The following is an 18,842-nucleotide window of genomic DNA, read 5'->3' on the forward strand; positions in this document are numbered from 1 at the left end:
CAGCCCCGTTTCTGTGAGGTGAATCAGCAGGGTGGATCTTCCATGTCCAGTGGGTTCCATTTCTGGTGGCATATTCTTCTAGTGATGCTTCGTTTTGCTCTCTCAGGAAACTATACATGTCCTTTAGTATAGGTTTTGCTCCTATAAAGTTTGTGCCTGGGTCAGACCAGATTTTTCGGGGGTGGTCTTGGACGGCAGTGAACCTCTGGTAGGCAAGCAGGAAGCTCTCTGTTGATAGCGTACTTGCTAGTTCAACGTGGATGGCTCGACTGGACATACAGCAGAAAACGACGCCCCATACTTTCATGGTCACTCGCCTCTTTATATCATCCTTTACATGGTATGGTCCAAACAGGTCAACGGATGTAAACTGAAATGGTGCAGCAGGACTTGATCTTTCAGGTAAGTCCCCCATGATTTGCCGACAGGTTCCCGCTTTCGCCTTTTTGCAGAAGATGCACTTAATTACGACCTTTTGGGCGAGAATTCTTCCCTTGACGACCCATGCCTTCCTCCTCATTCTCAGTAGGGTTCCAGCCACTCCTTCATGCCCCTCTCCATGAGCTTCTCTGGCTAAGAGGGTAGAGATCCAGGCTTGGAATGGTAGAAGGGGAACAACTTTTAGGTCCTCTTTGAAGGTCTGGATTCTGCCACCACACACTAAAAGTCCAGTTGACTGGTCTCTGTAGACAACGAGCCTGTCTGTTGTGGTACTTTGAAAGTTCACGCCCTGTTGTGCCGCCAGGCAAAGGTCTCTGAATGCATCTTCTCTTTCAAAGACTGTGATGACACCCGATAACTGTACTGCCTCCCACTTTTCTTTGTCTTTGGTCTTGACATGTATAAACTTCTTTGCTGCTCTCCAGATGAATGCAATGGTCTTGACCAGCTTCCTCAGATCACTGAAGCGCCTTTCGTCTACCAGCTCTTTGATTGTTGTTCCTGCAGGTGGTCTTCTGGCGTCTTTGACTAGATCATGGTCTTTCAGGTGAGTCTTGGTACTTATTGCTGTAAAAGTCTTTTTCTGGATTTTAGCGACATTGTCTCTGGCTTGTGCAGCAACGTCTCTAGCGGATTTCTTCGGCCACTCATCTGTAGGGAGTTGAAGAAACTTTGGACCCGACTGCCACTCAGAGTCCTCGGTCAAAAGTTCAGGACTGGCCCCTCTGGTGATGATGTCCGCGATGTTCGTTTGTCCTGGAATCCACCACCAGTCGTCAACGTTCGTGCTGCTCTGGATCTCACCTACTCGATTCGCGAAGAAGGTCTGGTAGCCATAACTCTCATGCTGAATGGCGCCCAGGACTGTCTGACTGTCGACAAGATGAAACCACTCCTTGACGTCGATTCTGCAGTGTCTCTGGAAATAGTTCTTCAGTCGAGCTGCAAAGACTGCTCTACATATCTCTGCTTTAACAGGATCACCTTTGTGGTCAAGAGGGGTCAGCTTGGCTTTGGACTCGACCAGTCTCACAACGACACCATCGCTGCAGCTCCAACGAAGGGACATCACAGCACCATATGCGTGTTCGCTGCCATCTGAAAAGGTAATGCCAGTTGGTTGTGCGCATGGATCTAATGGAGTCAGGGAGCGAGTGAATCGAAGTGGGCTCAGGACAGCATATTCTTCGAGCAGTTTTATGGCGTCTTCTCTGAGTTCTTTGGATAAGGCAGCATCCCAGGTGTCTTCTTCTAAAGAGTACTTTGCTTTTGCTTCCTGAAAGGCTCTCCTGACAAGAATGGCCCCTTTTTGTTTTGCAGGAGTCACAAGTCCAAGGGGGTCATATAGTCCAGAGACTTGGCTCAGCAGTTGTCTTCTTGTCAGCGGATCTGGAGTTTGGTTTCTTACTTATTTCTTAAGCAGGTCTTGGCCGAGGCGCATCTTTTTCTTCTTTTTAGAGAAGTTTACTGCAGCCATAACATGGAGTTTGTCATTGTCTATTGTGTAGCCTAGGCCAAGGGCTTTGTTGTCATCTTTGGTGAGCTGGTTCGGCAGGATCATAACCTCTGGGTGCTCTGTTTTCTCATCTCTGGGCTTCCTCCCACTTTGACCTGAATAGACCCAAGGCTTCATGTAGAACCCGCCTGCTCTCAGGATGCGTTCGATGTTAGACGTGAGGAGGTTTAGATGGTCAAGGTTGTTGTGAGAAGTTAAGATGTCATTCACATATGCATCTTCTTCAAGCACACGTCTTTCCTCTTTTAGGTGACTGAATGGAGGTAGGTTGGCAGTCTCTCGCATGGCAACCTGGGCGATGCAACCGGCAGGTTTATCCCCGATGTTTACCCTGGTGATAGCATAGTCTTCTATCTCAGAATCTTCCGTGTCACGCCAGAGAAATCGATGCAGATGGACCTCTCTCTCCTCCAACCAGACAGAGTTGTACATCTTACGGATGTCACTAAGCGCAGCAAAGACCCCAGCACGAAACCTCAGCAGGACGGCTCTTGTTGGATACAGGACGTCTGGACCTTTGATCAGCATGTCGTTCAGGCTGAGACCTCTGTACTTCTGACTACTGTTCCACACCAATCTCACTGGGGTGGAGACAGAGTGTGGGTTTGGTGCAATTCAGTGGCTGACATACCACACTGGCCCAGTCCAGCTCTGTAGAAGTTTTTTGGACAGCTTCACTGCAGCTTTACGAACGATCATTTCATGAACTTGTGAAGTGTAGGCTGTCTTCCACTCAGGTTCTTTTGACAGTTGTTTCTCTGTCCTGAGGAAAGTTGCTTCTACTGCTCTCCTGTTGTTGGGCAGAGATTCCGGCTCTTCGGTCCACGGATACTTTGCGTGCCAGTGTGGTTCAGGGCTGTGTTCACCTCCGGTCACATAAGTCAGGCCATTTTTTATGATCTCCATTTCTCTCTCTTCAGCGAGTGTCATTTCTTTTCCTCCAGGCTGGCAGTTCCCGCAGCGGCAACCTCCACATTTTGGCTCACAGGCGGCTCCAATACTCTCCCATTTCCACCACTTTAGGAACTCTTTGCTTCTGGTGGCTCTATTGGACTGGACCTCAGGTTGGTTAGTGTACTGACGGGAAACCGACTCTTTAGAAGTAAGTTCATTGTACTTAACAGCCGCAGTTCTCATGGATCTTGCAAAGTGAGTCTTTGACGTATGGGCTGTTACAGTAACTTCCTCAAAGAGGTTCGGGTGTGTGCCTCCGACTGTCTTGCCTAGTGGGCCGTCCCAGAGCACCAGATCACCGATTGAGCGAACTTTCTGAGGTACGAGCTGACCTTCTTTGTGGCTAATCAGCAGCTGGATCTCTTTGGGTCTCACGAGGTCTTTGAAGGCAACGTCTGGGAAGATCCTCTGTAGCTTGTTAGCTGAAACATGTCTATGAACTTCTGCAATTTCCTCAAGTCCATAGCAGATTAGTTGATGTGACTTGGGGGTCCCTCTTGGAGTGCTGACACGTATTTTGAGGAGGTAGCGCTTTGTTGCAACAGACACCTTCATTCCTCCAACGCCATGGACCACTAATGTGACGTTCTCACTCTGAAGGTTCAGCTTGCTTGCAGCTTGATGCGTTATATAGTTTGTGTCAGAAGCCAGATCAATGAGAGTCCCAACTCTCTGTCCATCGTTGGCAGTGACATTGAGGAGCATCAGGATGACTGGATACTCGTGTAAGCCATGCTCCTCCAGAAGGCCCCTCTCAGCTGCAGCAGAGTTGTATGCACGAGACATGACGTTGCAGAAAGCATCTCGACACTGCTGCGCCAGCTCAGGTGAAAGTGTGCAGGTGTTTCGTTTTTTTCCTGTAGCCCTTCTTGAGTTTATTATTGAGATTGCGTCGTTAGTAAAATATTCAGTCTGTGAATATTGAATAAACCAATTTTTTTTAAGTGAAATGCATTTTATTTAAGATCCATTGGCCTTTGTGAATGAATATGTACTAATAAGTGATTAGGCTACCATGTTGGTTGAGGCATTTTTTCCAGCTGAGTAAAAAAAAAGAAGAAAAGAAAAGCAGTTTTTGCTTTTATGTTACTGGTCCGGCCCACTTAGGATCAGACGCCTTGTATGTGGCCCCCGAACCAAAATGAGTTTGACACCCCTGCTCTACACAAACATTCACAGGGGCCCAGTTAAGAAGAATTAACGTCTGTGTTAGTATATCGGTAACCCAAAAATGTCCACACATGTTGACGCCAGGTCTAAAAAGTTAAATATGGCTGATGATGCTCTTCTGCCAACAATCCAAATAAAGGTAATTACTGAAGTTTTATTTCAAAGACAAACTACTGTTCTTAAAAGATTGTATCAAAAAGTATATATACATGTGTATTTTCAGTATAAACAAGAATAAATATTTTCCATTGTGTATTTTTATCACATTTTTGCAAAAACAGCATGTGTACAAATATTTATTGACTAAAATCTATTTTATTTTTCTTTCAGTTACAGTTTGGATTATCAGTGATAGTCCTGTTTGTTGGGCATCAGCAAGTACAGTTCAACAAAACCATCACAGCGTCTTGGACAGGGATCTACATAATTTGGTCTGGAGGGGCGGATGATAGTGGAGCAACCTTTTACCCTTTTCATTTTCAAGCCTGCAAGGAAGAGCAGCTTCTGATTTTCTCATCATTCACTGTGGACGAAGGGACGTGGGCCTGGAAATTTTTTGCTTTTGGAAATTCTCACTGAACATTTTTTAGTGGGTAGAAATGTAATCATTAGGAAAATTTATTGGGTTCATATAATGTTAACAATTGGCTGTTCTCATGGATAATGCTTTGAAGCCATGACATCGTTCACAATAAAATGGCTGTTTTATTTATTTAAAATTTGAATTATTTTTACTGAACATGATTGAAAAACAATTCCATCACACCTTTGCTCTGTGACAGACAACCATAATGTTTGGTGATTGTTCAAAGAGATAAAATGTACAGAGTTGTCAGTGGTTATTGCTTGTGATGTTTTGAATACATGAATCTGTTTCAAAAATAAATTTATATTGCACAGGTCTGACTTTGATCCATATTTCCTTTTGTTTTAATTGCATATTAAAACATCAACGTTAATAAACAGAAATATGTTTAACTTTATATGTTTAACTTTAACTTTTTGAACCACATTCTCCAGCAGCAGTCATCAACCATTTTCATCAATTTCATGAAATTTCATTAAACTTACCGTATTTTTAATGTTTGCAGGCAGCTGAGAAAAAAATATAAACTGTATTGCTGTATTTTAACACAAATTTAAAACTGGAGTTACTTTGCTGAGAAACAATTTGCTATTTAGATGCAGTAGCATCCAAAATTTACTTTTTAAGATCTTGCTTTTTCATTGTGAGGCCAACAAAGTTGTCTGGATGCACGTGACACAGCCTCCTTCTTGCAGTCTCCTCAAGACATTCTTCACATTCGTCACTGAGCGTGCTCAGTTATTTTGCATGTTTTGGATTCTGTTGAAGGTGCGTATCAATTTTTATTTATTATATCACTTTTTGTGACATAATTTATCTTCTGTATTTCCAATTGTTTTCCCATTTTGACCAAGTTTCGAGTTCATAGAGGAAACCTGCATTAATTTCAAACAACATTATGTTGTGGGGTCTAGGTTGTAAGTCAGAGATTTAATGTGGCTTTGTTCATATTAAGTTTCCTCATTCAAATGTTTTCTTAATTATTGTTCTCCCAATTTCGTGTATTTAGATTGTCAGTGTTAAAGAAAAAACAGAAAACTTTACAAGCAAGAAAAGTTTTATTGTTTTAACACAGGTTAAACCATATTTTATGATTCAACATTATAGGAGACAATATGCCTTATTCAGCAGCTTCTTTTCCCTGTAAAAAATAAAAAAATTATATTTGAGTTTGTTTTCATAGTTGAACTTTATAAACAAAAGGTAAGCACACTTTGTCGAACATAGAACAAAATGTTTACCTTGCCAGAGTCACGGCTCTTTGCCCTCATCTTGTTGACCTGAGACTCAGCAATGTCAGCACGCTCCTCAGCCTCCTCCAGCTCATGCTGGAGTTTTCTGCACTTGGACAGATGAACATTGGCCTGCTCCTCCTTGATTTAAAAGAAAAAAGGGTATTTTATTCTTGACATAACAACTGAAGTAATAGATCGACAAAAAATTTGTTTTTTGTTTTTTCACTTACCGCTTCCTCAGAATGCCTCTTGTAGGCCTTCACCTTGAGCTGCAACTTGTCAACCAGATCCTGCAGCCTGTTGATGTTTTTCTTGTCCTCCTCAGTCTGTTATATAAAATAAAGGATAAAATACATTTGTTCTTGTAATTTTTTAACAACAATTTTGAAAAACCCTAAGTAAGTTTTCATGTTCTTGTACCTGATAGGAGAGCTCTTTCACTCTCCTCTCATACTTGCGAACGCCCTTAACAGCATCTGCACCACGTCTCTGCTCATTCTCAATCTCAGCCTCCAGCTCACGCACCTAGAAACATATATTTTAGACTTAACATTGTGTGTGCATTTAAGGAGTTTTGTGAATAAAAATATTGCTTTGGATTTTTACCCTAGACTCGAGTTTCTGGAGCTGCTTCTTGCCACCCTTCATGGCCAGGTTCTCAGCTTCATCCAGACGATGCTGCAGATCTTTCACAGCAACCTCTAGGTTCTTCTTCATCCTCTCCAGATGAGCACTGGTGTCCTGCTCCTTTTTGAGCTCCTCAGCCATCATAGCAGCCTATAACATTTAAGATGCATGTTAAAAATACGACCCTGTATGTTGTAGTGTAAAGCAAACACAGGAGGTATACACCCACATCAGTGATGGCCTTCTTTGCCTTGTCCTCTGCATTTCTTGCTTCCTGGACAGCATCATCCACTTCTCCCTGGACCTGGACCAGGTCTGATTCAAGCTTCTTCTTGGTGTTCAGAAGGCTTGTGTTCTGAAAGAATGGCATTTAGTGAACATTTCCGAAATGAACGAGTTTCCCAAATGAACATACATACTTTGAAAAGGTAAAGTATCAATCATTTTTACCTGGGAGTGCAGAAGTCCAACACGCTCACTGGCATCAACCAATTCCTGCTCAGCGATTTTGCGGCTTCTCTCTGTCTGTTCCAGAGCAGCTCTCAGCTCCTCAATTTCAGCAACCATGAGACCGTTTCTGCGTTCCACCATAGCAGCTTGCTCCTTCAGGTCCTCTTGGGCTCTCACAGCATCATCAAGGTGCAGTTGAGCATCCTGGAGCAAAAAAGAAAGAAACCATTGACAACCTCTATAATACACTTCTAAACTACATCAATGCTTGATGTGGAAGTTTTATCTTTCCGTACCTTCAGTTGAGCCTGAACATTTCTCAGCTGCTTCTGTGCCTCAGCAGCCTGGCGATTGGCATGGCTCAGCTGAATCTCCATCTCGTTCAGGTCTCCCTCCATCTTCTTCTTGACTCTCAGGGCATCATTCCTGCTCCTGACTTCAGCATCAAGAGTGCCCTGCATGGATTCGATCACCCTCTGGCTGTTCCTCTTAATCTGCTCAATCTCTTCATCTTTCTCTGCAATCTTCCTGTCCACTTCACCCTTGATCTGGTTCAGCTCCAGCTGCACACGCAGGATCTTGGACTCTTCGTGCTCCAGAGTTCCCTAACAATGTTCAAAACAGATCGATTGGTACCTTATAGCTGTCACGTTTTGGTAGTAGCTTATGACTGGAAGCTTCCTTTCAAAAGCCCTTTCCAAATGTGAATGTACCTCAGCTTCCTCAAGAGCAGTCTGGATCTCAGACTTCTCAGTCTCCACTTGCTTCTTGGCCTTTTCCAGCTCGTGGATGCTCTTGCCAGTTTCCCCAATCTGTTCAGTCAGATCTGAGATCTCCTCTGCAGACAAAAGTTTAACAACATTGAGTTTTCAGGATTTAAAGTAATGAACAATAAAAAATGTTTTATCAGTATTTAAGGAGCTTACGCTGAAGGTTCTTGTTTTCACGCTTCATGGTCTCCAGCTGATCCAGAGCCTCCTCATAAGAGTTCTTCATCTTGAAAAGTTCAGTGCTGAGAGAACGAGCCTCCTTCTGAGCACCCTCAAGCTCTGCCTGAGATTCCTCATACTTCTGTTTCCACTCAGCCAACACCTAAAATCACAAATTTATATTGAAAAGGGTTATTCGTCGACACAGGGAGGAAAACTTTCTGGATTTGACTTTGTTCAAGGTGAAAGAAATGACCTTATCGAAGTTCCTCTGCTTCTTGTCAAGGTTACCAGCAAGAGCATTTGCCCTCTCCACATCAATCATAAGGTCTTCTACTTCACTGTGGAGCCTCTGTTTGGTCTTCTCCAAGGATGCACACTTGGAGTTCACTGCCTCAATCTGTTCTTCGGCCTCCTGGAGACGTTGAGCCAACTTTTTCCTTTTTGAAAAGTCAAGGAAGGGATTTTCTCATTATAAACGTTTAAGCTCAAATACCATCTTAATACATTTATGCACAAATTTAACTGTGTGTTATTACATGTAAGAAGATTGTTTTATTTATTATTAAATAATTCCAAAAACTATTCCATCTGTCTGACTGTTACTTACTTGGATTCTTCAAGCTCCTCTGTACGCTGGATGGCATCAGTTTCATATTTAGTTCTCCACTGAGCCACCTCACTGTTAGCCTTGGACATTCCTCTCTGCAACTCAGCCTTAGCCTCTTGCTCCTCCTCAAACTGCTCCCTGAGCAGATCACAGTCATGGCGTGCAGATTGCACTGCATGTGCAAGGGCATTCTTGGCCTGGTTTGAACAAAAGGATTAAGGATTCAAATGATGAAGGCAAAAATGAGTGGTAAGAGTGGCCTCTGAAAGTGGGAGGTTTCTTACCTTGACCTCCTCTTCAATCTGTCTCTTCAGCTCATCAATCTGCTGGGTGAAAGCCTGTTTCCCTCTGGTCAGCTGAGAAACAAGGGCTTCCTTCTCCTCAAGTTGACGGCCAAATTCACCTGGTGGTAAATTAAACATTGGAGATTAGTTTGTGTCCTTTTCATCTCCCTGCAATGAGTCTGTATTGTAGGTCAAATCTATTCAGTCACTTACCATTTTCAGTGAGCAGGCGGGCTTTCTGCGCACTCAAGTCATTGATCTGACGAAGGTTCTCATCATTCTTGGTCTTCAGTTCACTGAGTTGGTCCTCAAGAGTACGGCACATCTTTTCAAGATTGCCCTAACATGGAAAAGAAACAGACTTGTTACAACTGTATCTAAACCAATTAAAGACTTGTTTTAGACTCTAAGGCTCAAATAAGGTCATGGTGTACCTTGGCTTTAGCAACAGCCTCCATGTTGCTGCTGAGGTCATCGATCTCCATCTTGTATTCGCTCTTTTCCTTCTCGAGCTTCTGCTTGACGCGCTGCAGGTTGTCGATCTGCTCGCCCAGCTCAGCAACACTGTCCGCCTGCTTCTTGCGCAGAGCTGCAGCGGTGGCTTCATGCTGCAGAGTGGCCTCCTCAAGATCACGACGAAGCTTCTGGAACTCAGCCTCGCGCTTCTTGTTCATCTCTATTTGAGCAGCAGTGGCACCTCCAGCTTCCTCCAGCCTCTCACTGATCTCCTCCAGTTCCCTGGAGAGATCAGCCCTCTGCTTCTCAACCTTGGCCCGAGCAGCACGCTCAGCCTCAATCTCTTCCTCAAGCTCCTCAATACGGGCCTGGTGGATGTGAAAATGATGTATTCCATTAAATTGTAAAGATAAAATAAGGGACACATTTTGAGGAATTCAAATGAATCAGTCACCTGGAGCTCCTTGATCTTCTTCTGAAGCTGAGCGCCCAAAGACTGCTCATCTTCAATCTTGCTGAGGAGCTGGCTGATTTCAAAGTCTTTCCTGTTGAAATAACATTCATGGTAAGACTTTCTGTGTCTTAACTGTTATACTGATAATTAAATAAGAACACACAAACAAAAATAACAGAGCTGTCCATTTACTTCTTCAGTTTCTCGTCAGACTGCTGCTTGTCATTCTCCAGATCCATGATGGATTCCTGGGCCAATTTCAGATCTCCCTCTAGCTTTCTCTTGGCTCTCTCAAGGTCCATGCGAAGCTTCTTCTCTTGTTCCAGAGAACCTTCAAGCTGAAATTGTAACCTTTAGGTTAGTTTATTGTTCAAAAAGAATCTTGTTTTTCAAGTTCATGTTCCATTTGCAGCTTACATCATCCACTTGCTGCTCCAGCTTAGTCTTGGACTTGGTCAGAGTGTTGACTTTGTCTTCCTCTGCCTGCAGGTCATCAAGGGTCTGCTGATGAGCCTCTTGGAGAGCTTTCTTCTCCTTTGTCAGTTTGGCAATGCTCTCATCTTGGGATGCCATCTCCTCAGTCAGGTTCTTCACCTGCATTTGAAGGACAGATGTTTGTATGACATGACTCTACCATTTCCCATGAATGTGTGTTTGGTGGAACAGTAAAGACTGCAAACCTTGTTCTCAGTGGCATGTTTCTCCTTTTCTACTTTGGCCAAGGTCAGCTCCAAGTCATCAATGTCCTTTTTGAGCTCTGAGCATTCATCCTCCAGCTTCCTTTTCTTGGCAGTGAGCTCAGCATTGATCTCCTCTTCATCTTCCAGCCTCTCGGTTATCTCTTTGAGCTTGGCTTCCAGCTGAATCTTGCTCTTGATCAGTCCCTCACATCTCTCTTCAGCATCTGATAGATTCTCAGATTCCTATTTTTTTTAAGAATTGTGTAAATATTAACATTGGAAACACAATTGAGTAACTACATATTTAACCTACTGCTACTTACTGATGCCACTTGCAGCTGCAGATCATTCTTTTCCTGCAGAAGAGAGACCATCTTCTCCTCCAGTTCCTTCTTCTTGGCCAATGCAGCAGCCAAGTCGGATGTCATCTTGTCGTAGTTCTCCTTCATCTGGGCCAGCTCCTTCTCAGTCTCGGCGCTCTTGAGCAGAGGCTTGATCTTGTAGTACACCTTCATCCATGGCCAGTGTTTAACATTCATGAATGAACGGACATTGTACTGGATGGTGTAGATAGCTTCCCTGTAGGGGACAAGGTTTCTGTTAAAACAGTAATTCCCCTGAAGCTCCTTTGCCTATTTTCAAATTATTTGAGTTTGACATGCCTCCTTTCCATCATCTTAACAAACTCCTTTCTCATGAGGAAGCCACGGCAAGCAGCCTGAGTCATTGTTACCAGTGTTGCCAACTTCTCATCTCTCATCTCCTCAAGGGTACCCAGCAGACCAGCCTTGAAGAATACCTGTATAGAGAATTGAAACATTTTTTATTCATGTAAATCTCATTGAACATTAGTAATGGCTCAAAAAGAAAACTCTAAACACATCTGTATGGCTAAATAAAAGTAAAAGTAACTGTAAGCTTTGACAAAAAATATTGACACTAACCTTGGTGTGGCCAAATTTGTATTCATCATGGTTAACATCAATTGATCCAAGCAGTTTCTCTGAGGCCTTCTTGTTGTCAATGAACTGTCCCTCAGGGATGACACTGGCATTCAGTACTTTGTATCTAACAAAAAAAAGGCACATGATTTAAAAAACCTTTTTTGTCATCTTTTTGTTTTTAATATAATAACTTTATTGGCACAACAATAGTACCTCTGTTTGAAGTCACCATAGAGGATTCTGCTGGGGAAACCCTTCCTGCAGATTCTGATACCCTCTAGCACACCGTTACACCTGAGCTGGTGGATGACCAGGAAGTTCTCCATCAGACCTGTAAAATATAGTTTTCACTGTAATCTACCCAGCACAACAACTCAAACAAATTGCTAGAAAAAAAACACAAATGTGTACCTGGAGTCTTTGACTCATTGGGAATCAGGCAACGCACAAAGTGAGGATGGGTGCTCCTCAAGTTGGTCATCAGCTTGCCCAAGTTCTCCTGTAGGTTTACAGTAGAAAATGTTTCTTACAAATACAATGTTTCATCATAAGCATCAGCAGACATTTTATGTTTAATCCAAAGCTTACCCTGAACTGGGAGGACACAGTCTGCATGGAACCACCCTTCTTCTTGCCTCCCTTCTTGGTAGTGTCTATGTTTTTGAAGACATTTTTAAATTAAGTCTTTTTTCTTAAAACAATGACTTGAATTTTATTTCAGTCATAAAAAGTATATAAAAATAAAAGTTTTTAGCTATAGTACCGGTATATTTGTTTGAAAAAGCTTACCCTCAGCTGGAGCAGGAGGATACAGGAGAGCCAGAAGTTTGCATGAGGATTTCTGGTACAGCTGCACCACAGACTCATTCAGTGGGTCCTTGTTCTTGTCCAGCCAGCCAGTGATGTTGTAGTCCACAGTGCCAGCGTAGTGCACCAGGGAGAAGTGGGCCTCAGCCTTGCCCTTGGCAGGCTTTGGCTTCTCAAAAGCTTTACTTTTGCCAAGATGCTGGTCATACAGCTTGTTCTTGAAGGATGTGTCTGTTGCCTTGGGGAACATGCACTCCTCTTCCAGGATGGAGAAGATACCCATGGGCTTTGTTAAAGATAAAGAAAAGACACAGGGTATAAGTAACGACATTGAAACAACAGTTTGAAAACAAGATGCTTAGCCTAATGTTTACCTTCTCAATCAGCTCAATACAGGCAGCCAAGTCCATACCGAAGTCAATGAACTCCCAGATAATACCCTCCTTCTTGTACTCCTCTTGTTCCAGGACGAACATGTGGTGGTTGAAAAACTGTTGCAGTTTCTCATTGGTGAAGTTGATACACAGCTGCTCCAGTGTGTTGAACTGCAAACACACAAGTCATCAAACCGGTTAGATTCATGTCAAATGACAGTCAATTCAAAGAAGTAGAATAATGGAGTTTTTGGATGAAGGCCTACGTCAAAGATTTCAAATCCAGCAATGTCCAAGACACCAATGAAGTGGTTCCTTTGCTGCTTGGTGTCCAACATCTGGTTAATACGGACGACCATCCACAAGAACATCCTTTCATAGATGGACTTGGCCAGGGCAGTGACAGAGTTCAGCACCTGAATAGTAATATGAGTCAAACTCAATTAGTGTCATAAAGTTCAACTTGATAAATTGATTGAGATCTTGTCTATCACCATGTCACCTATTTTTTTTTCTGTTTTTACCTGAGGAACTGTTTGTCCCTTGGTGACATACTCATTTCCGACCTTGACTCTGGGATAGCACAGGGCCTTAAGCATGTCAGCAGAGTTCAGGCCCAGCAAGTAAGCAACCTTGTCAGCATCTGTAAACAGAAATAGATGTCAATAATAAGGAATATATGCAACTTGTAACAGTAATTTCACAGTAAATGTAAAGGTTTTTAGTTTATAGTCAACCTCACCCTCGTTGCCGTCAGGTTCAGCCTGCTCCTCACGTTGTTTCTGCTTGAACTTCATGTTACCATGGTGAAGTACTGCACCTGTCATTTTGTAGATGCTCATTTTCTCCTCATTAGTGAAACCCAGGATGTCAATGGCATTCTGTAATACAATAATGGAGTCTGTATTAAACATATTAGTTTTCAAAGCACAAATTGTTAAGTTTCTTTTAGTAGCATGTAAAAAAATACAAAAAGAAAAAAATAAAGTCCACCCACATCAGTGGCTTCCAGCTCGACTTTGTCGTCAATACTGGCCACAGTGATCTGACCCATGCTGCACATGGGGAAGTCGTAGGGGTTGGTTGTGAGAAGGGACATTTCTGAAAATTAAATGACATGTTAAATTCTATGTTAAAAAAACACACAGTTTTTGTCTAAAAACATTGCAGCAGCTTTTTCTTTTTACCAATCAGCTCAGGCTTGTGATTTGTCATCATCTGGTAGAAGATGTGGTAGCCTCTCTCCAGCTCAAGCTGGAAAGTCACTCTTGACTTCTCCAGCAGATCTGTGTATGTTATAAGTTAGTCTAAATATATGTTTTTGCCATCAGATCAAGTTGAATAGATTCAGCGTCGTACTTACATGTCTCAATGTCAGCACTAGCCAGCTTGCCAGTTGCGCCGAAGTGAATTCTGATGAATTTACCCTGTATGGAGGAGAGGTACAGTTATGCTAAATCCACATGGGTGAGGGTTTTCTAAGATTGAAATTTAACTTAGCCATGGTTCCATACTTACAAAACGAGAGGAGTTGTCATTTCTCACGGTTTTGGCATTACCATAAGCCTCCAACAAAGGATTGGCTGCAATAATCTGATCCTCCAGAGAGCCCTGCATTACAGTTTTTAACGTGTCAATAAAAGGACTTTTAATTTTGCATGTGTGTTTATATGTTGTGTTTCTATATTTCACCTGCATTTTTCCAGACTGTTGCTTCTTTTCAGCTCCAGTGGAGATAGTTGCAAAGTACTGAATGACACGCTTGGTGTTTACAGTCTTTCCAGCACCAGATTCTCCACTGAGTACAGACAGAGTCATATAAGTATGTAAATAAAGTAAACTTTGCAGATAAAAAAAAGTCAGTGAGTGTAATACTTACGTGATCAACACAGACTGGTTCTCCCTATCTGTTCAAGGTAAATGAAAAATAATGAGTGTCTGGATGAGTCCAAATCAATCCATTCATAAACAAATACTTTGTGGGTAGCATACCAGTAAGCATGAACTGAAAAGCGTTGTCAGAGACAGAGAAGATGTGGGGAGGAGCCTCCATACGCTTCTTGCCTCTGTAGGCAGATACAACTTCAGAGTCGTACACTGGGAGCCACTTGTAAGGGTTCACGGTGGCACAGAACAACCCAGAATAGGTCTGAAAGGGACAAATGTTTTCATAGAAAACTTATTATATTTCTGCATAAGTAGGAAGTCTCATTGTTACTTGATTCGTTTCAAGTGCAGGTGTCTTACGTAGATCATCCATGCTGCATAACGCTCTTTGAGGTTATACAGCACAGAGGCTTCATTGAGGTGGGTCATCATGGCCATGTCCTCAATTTTATCGAACTTTGGAGGGTTCATTGGAGAGACCTCATCTTCCTTTACTGTTCTTTCCTGCAACAGAAAAACATTCTTGTTACAATTCAGCCTTCCTCACCACCTTCTAAATGTGACTTAGCCCTACAAACCTCATTACTATCCAAGAGTTTGACAGTAACTTTGCCACCGTCTTTCTTGATGATGGTTGCCTTCAAGTACAGCTCCTTGACATCAGGTACATAGCAGGCACTCTTGGCATCAAACGGTTTGTTTTGAGCCTCAATTCTTTCCTTCTCAGGCTTACGGAGGTAAATGGCAGCCTTGCCGTAAACGGCCATCTCCGCGTCTGTGCTCATGGTGGCAGATTTTTTCTGTAAGAGAAGAAATAAGTTCAGTCCTGCTCACATTTTTTAGGACAATTTTTGTGTATAATACTGACGTTTTGAGCATTTGATTTTTGCTAATAAAACTTCATGTAACTGAGTGTTTGCTTTGTGTACATTTGATAAATTTGACCTTTGCCATTTGATGCCAGTTCCTATAGTGTCTTTTTGGAATAAACATATCATACATATAATAAACAGTGAAATACTGGCCTAAGCCCTCGACAACTGACAATATAAGATTTAAAAAGTCAAAGTCTAGTAATGTAAATTCCAATTCATATGGGGGTTATTATCAATTGAGCATAAAAATATTCCTCTAGAAAACTAATTTTTTATGTATTTGTCTTAAAAAGTCATTAGCTTTAGTTTATCCTCACACACAGTAAGTCTTTTTAAACAATAGCAGACATACGTTTCTAAATGGAGTAATATTGTCTTATTTCTGACACATTTCTAGATCACTTTTAGGTCAACAACTGAGCCATGTTTCTGTTAGAAAATCTATACCTTGTCTATTTCATGTTTAAAACATTTTCTTCATTGGAGCATAATATACTTTCATGTTAATTATGCTTGACTCAAGTTAAAAACAACCACATCTTTTTGAAAACACGTAATTATTATTTGATGATTTATTTTTTTATTTCTACTCACATTTGGTGTTCCTTATGTAAAAAGAAACTGATGCTCAACAAACCTGAAAAAAAGAATAAAATCAAAGATAAACTAAACAATACAATAAATGTTTACAAAGACATCCTAAATTATACATTTAAAAAATATTTTATTTCAATTTACTCTCAAAAGTTAATAATTGTGGCATTTTTCTATGTTTGGTTTAATTATCATTTTATCTTCAGTAAGCTCACAAGATGGCATGAACATAGTATCTGGCTTACCAGCAGCAGAAACTTCCTTGCTCTTCAACCACACTCTGAATCTTCTCTGAGCCTTCTTATATACAATCTGCCTTGCTTACAGGGCAAAGATTTGGGCAGGCCATCAAGCCAAGTAAGGCAAGCGTGACAGCTGATTTATGGCACTAAATTTAGGAAAATCCCTGTCCAATATGAACAGCTATTCATTCATTGTCAATCATTTAAAAAAGTTCTAAAACAGCAAAAAAAATATTGAATTTTGTTTTTCTTCTTGTTTTTTGTGTTTTTCAGAAAGATTTGGCAGAACTTTGCTCCACAATGTCCCTTTTTTATGTTTTTAACTTTTACCATTTCTCAGGGGGGGAGGGGGGTTCCACTGTTTTCTTTCTTATATTTTTAATGGAACACTAAAAGCTATTTTTAACTTTTTTTAAAAAGGAAAGTTAAAAAGTATCTCCCCTGGGACTTGATTCAAAACACCCCCATCTGTTTCAACCCTGTGAATCATTTTATCTCTTTAAGGAAACACACAAACCACATGGATCAGTTTCTTTGTATATTAAAGTCACAGTTGTTATGTTGCAAGTTTTTTTTTTTACTTTTTTAGGATTCTAAATGTTGCTTGCTCTTGACTCCTCAACTTGAACCTGTTTATAGCTCATAATTAAATCAAAGTTATGCAGCAAGGACTCTCAAGCATGATAGACTTGTGCATCTTAAATACAGTCCAGAAATAATCCATGGTGAAGTTAAGCTTCACATTTATACAACATGATAGTTGTAATGACTTAAATTGAATATCTCTCATCTAAAATTCTTGGCAGTTCTATCATTTTGAAAGGATGAAGAAGGGAATTGAATATCAGAATATGCAATTTGGCCTTTTTAAAAGATAATTTATTCAACAGAACCTATTTGACCTTCTGCGAGGCAGAAGTTGGGGACTGCCATACTCATTCATGTAATTGAAGGAGATTTCCAGACTGCTATGTGATATTGGAACAAGTAAAGATGTCATTGAAGAGTGTAAGGCCACTAATCTTGACCTCATATGGTGGAAAGAGCAGAACTTAAACATAATATAAATGCTTTTAGAAGTACCTCATATGTGCTACTTGAACCTTTTTTTTTTCAGAGCTCAGCACTATAATTTAGGTGTTCCTATTTTACCCTGTCCTCTGCATTTTTTTCTTAATATACCAACTGCATGTTTTCTTTTATCACGTCCATAAATCTTCCCTCCCCCTGCCAGACAAGTCCATGTTTGGCATCCACTATCCCTCCTTTAAATGTGTTTGAAGCATCTCAATTTGGTCTTTAGGTCTGTTTCTATTTCTGTCTGTGTTTGTCACAGAAAATCTTAAGCTCTGCCATTAACAACTGTACTTGTATTTACTTCAGTGCCAACATCTCTTCAGCAGTGCTCAGCTTCTGCCATTATTGTGATTTTTATTTGTTGGTTTTATTATCTGCTCTTTTTCTAAAAACGTCACAGTTTTGCCTTCTTCATTTCCACGCCCACGCATGTATTCTGTAAATTTGTGGGTATATTTTTATAAGTGTTAGAATATATGCAAGCAATTAGACTGAAAATATAAATTTGGGTTTGCTTTTTTTATTTTATTAATTGGTTTTAAAGCATGTCTGCTATGGAGATTTTCTAATTAAACTAATTTCAGATGTCTTTTTTCTACTAATGACTTTTCTATTAATGTGTCAAACTCTCAAAAGAACAGACCAAAACACTGCCATATGATCTGTTTGGAAACATGGTCAGATTTTCTGTTTGGGCTGGATGCTTCTATGGTGCATGTATTTAAAGAACCCATTTAGCAAATGCTCTGCAGAGGTGCAGACGTGGAGTGGTCAACCTTTGATCAGAAGGTCACAGATTCGGTTCCCGTTTTGCCTGCCCATGTGTCCAAGTGTCCTTGGGCAAGACATTGAATCCCCCAATGCTCCTGACTGGCACTTTGCATGACAGCTCTCTCACTATCAGTTAGTGAATATGTATGAATGGAGCTTGTGAATGGAAGTACCATTCCAAATTATCATATTTATGCTGAGGTAAACTTGCAAGTCACAAAAGATGGAATCTAAGTTTGGTTGCAAAATCCGTACCCTTGTGCTATCCAATGGGGTCAAGATGACCATTGATGTGTTCTCCCTACCATGACAAAGGTGGATAAAGGTGGAGAGAATTTCATGTAATCCATGGACACCAGTGAAGATCACAAATCATTGAAGAAAAAAGTTTGTCTTGTGGGGTCTAGATGACCCCACTCCCAATGTCAAAGTGCATAGGATAACTCTGACGTCGGTTCAGCTGAACTCGATCACAGCATCCCTTATATGTGTTACTTTACATATAAAAAAATATTAAAAATGTAATTTAAAAAAATAAATCAAAATGACCAGAAGCCTTCACATTTATCACACATCTTGTGACTGGTCAGTTGATTTGGAGCAACCAGAAGCGAAACCGAAACAATGAATGAACAACTAGAGATAAGTTTCGCTTTTGGAAGAAAGTACCGAACCGACTCCGGCTGGCAGTCCGCGTCAAGAAACACTGACGGTAATTATTATTGTTTTCTTCATTTATATTTGCAGCTATCTTTGTTAAAGTAAACAAATAGCGCTTAGCGTTCCTTTTGGGTTTAATAATGTGCGTCCACATGCCACTTCAGAGCGTTATGATCTATGGGCATGAATGACGCCGAGGACGCGTTACCTTAAGCGGCC

At 41.2% G+C, this 18,842-nt stretch overlaps 2 protein-coding genes across 3 annotated transcripts in view; one reads left to right on the forward strand and one right to left on the reverse strand.

The window, feature by feature from the left end:
* Positions 1–5,706: 5,706 nt before the first annotated feature.
* mmyhl2 (myosin heavy chain larval type 2) lies at positions 5,707–16,207 on the reverse strand. Of its 2 annotated transcripts, NM_001161758.1 has the most exon segments (41): positions 5,710–5,808; positions 5,909–6,040; positions 6,133–6,228; positions 6,323–6,427; positions 6,509–6,679; positions 6,759–6,884; positions 6,980–7,183; positions 7,276–7,584; positions 7,693–7,817; positions 7,906–8,071; positions 8,165–8,348; positions 8,519–8,715; positions 8,803–8,921; positions 9,016–9,142; positions 9,237–9,626; positions 9,713–9,803; positions 9,905–10,050; positions 10,130–10,306; positions 10,393–10,635; positions 10,716–10,971; positions 11,055–11,191; positions 11,337–11,460; positions 11,550–11,667; positions 11,748–11,835; positions 11,925–11,989; positions 12,126–12,429; positions 12,518–12,688; positions 12,784–12,933; positions 13,042–13,160; positions 13,260–13,398; positions 13,515–13,618; positions 13,705–13,803; positions 13,881–13,944; positions 14,036–14,128; positions 14,210–14,315; positions 14,397–14,424; positions 14,510–14,666; positions 14,765–14,908; positions 14,983–15,204; positions 15,874–15,916; positions 16,119–16,155. In NM_001161758.1, coding segments are annotated over 39 exon segments (5,802 nt in total). In that variant the 5' UTR covers positions 15,190–15,204; positions 15,874–15,916; positions 16,119–16,155; the 3' UTR covers positions 5,710–5,787.
* A 2,336-nt stretch (positions 16,208–18,543) lies between these two features.
* nlrc5 (NLR family, CARD domain containing 5) overlaps positions 18,544–18,842 on the forward strand; it is a 31,887-nt gene continuing 31,588 nt past the window's right edge. The window contains exon 1 of the mRNA XM_011476349.4: positions 18,544–18,675. The gene's annotated coding sequence lies outside the window, so the exon portion shown is untranslated. The remainder of the gene's footprint in view (positions 18,676–18,842) is intronic.

This window comes from Oryzias latipes, chromosome 6 (genome assembly GCF_053564925.1).
Source record: "Oryzias latipes strain Hd-rR chromosome 6, Olatipes_Hd-rR_3.1".
NCBI classification, from domain to species: domain Eukaryota; kingdom Metazoa; phylum Chordata; class Actinopteri; order Beloniformes; family Adrianichthyidae; genus Oryzias; species Oryzias latipes.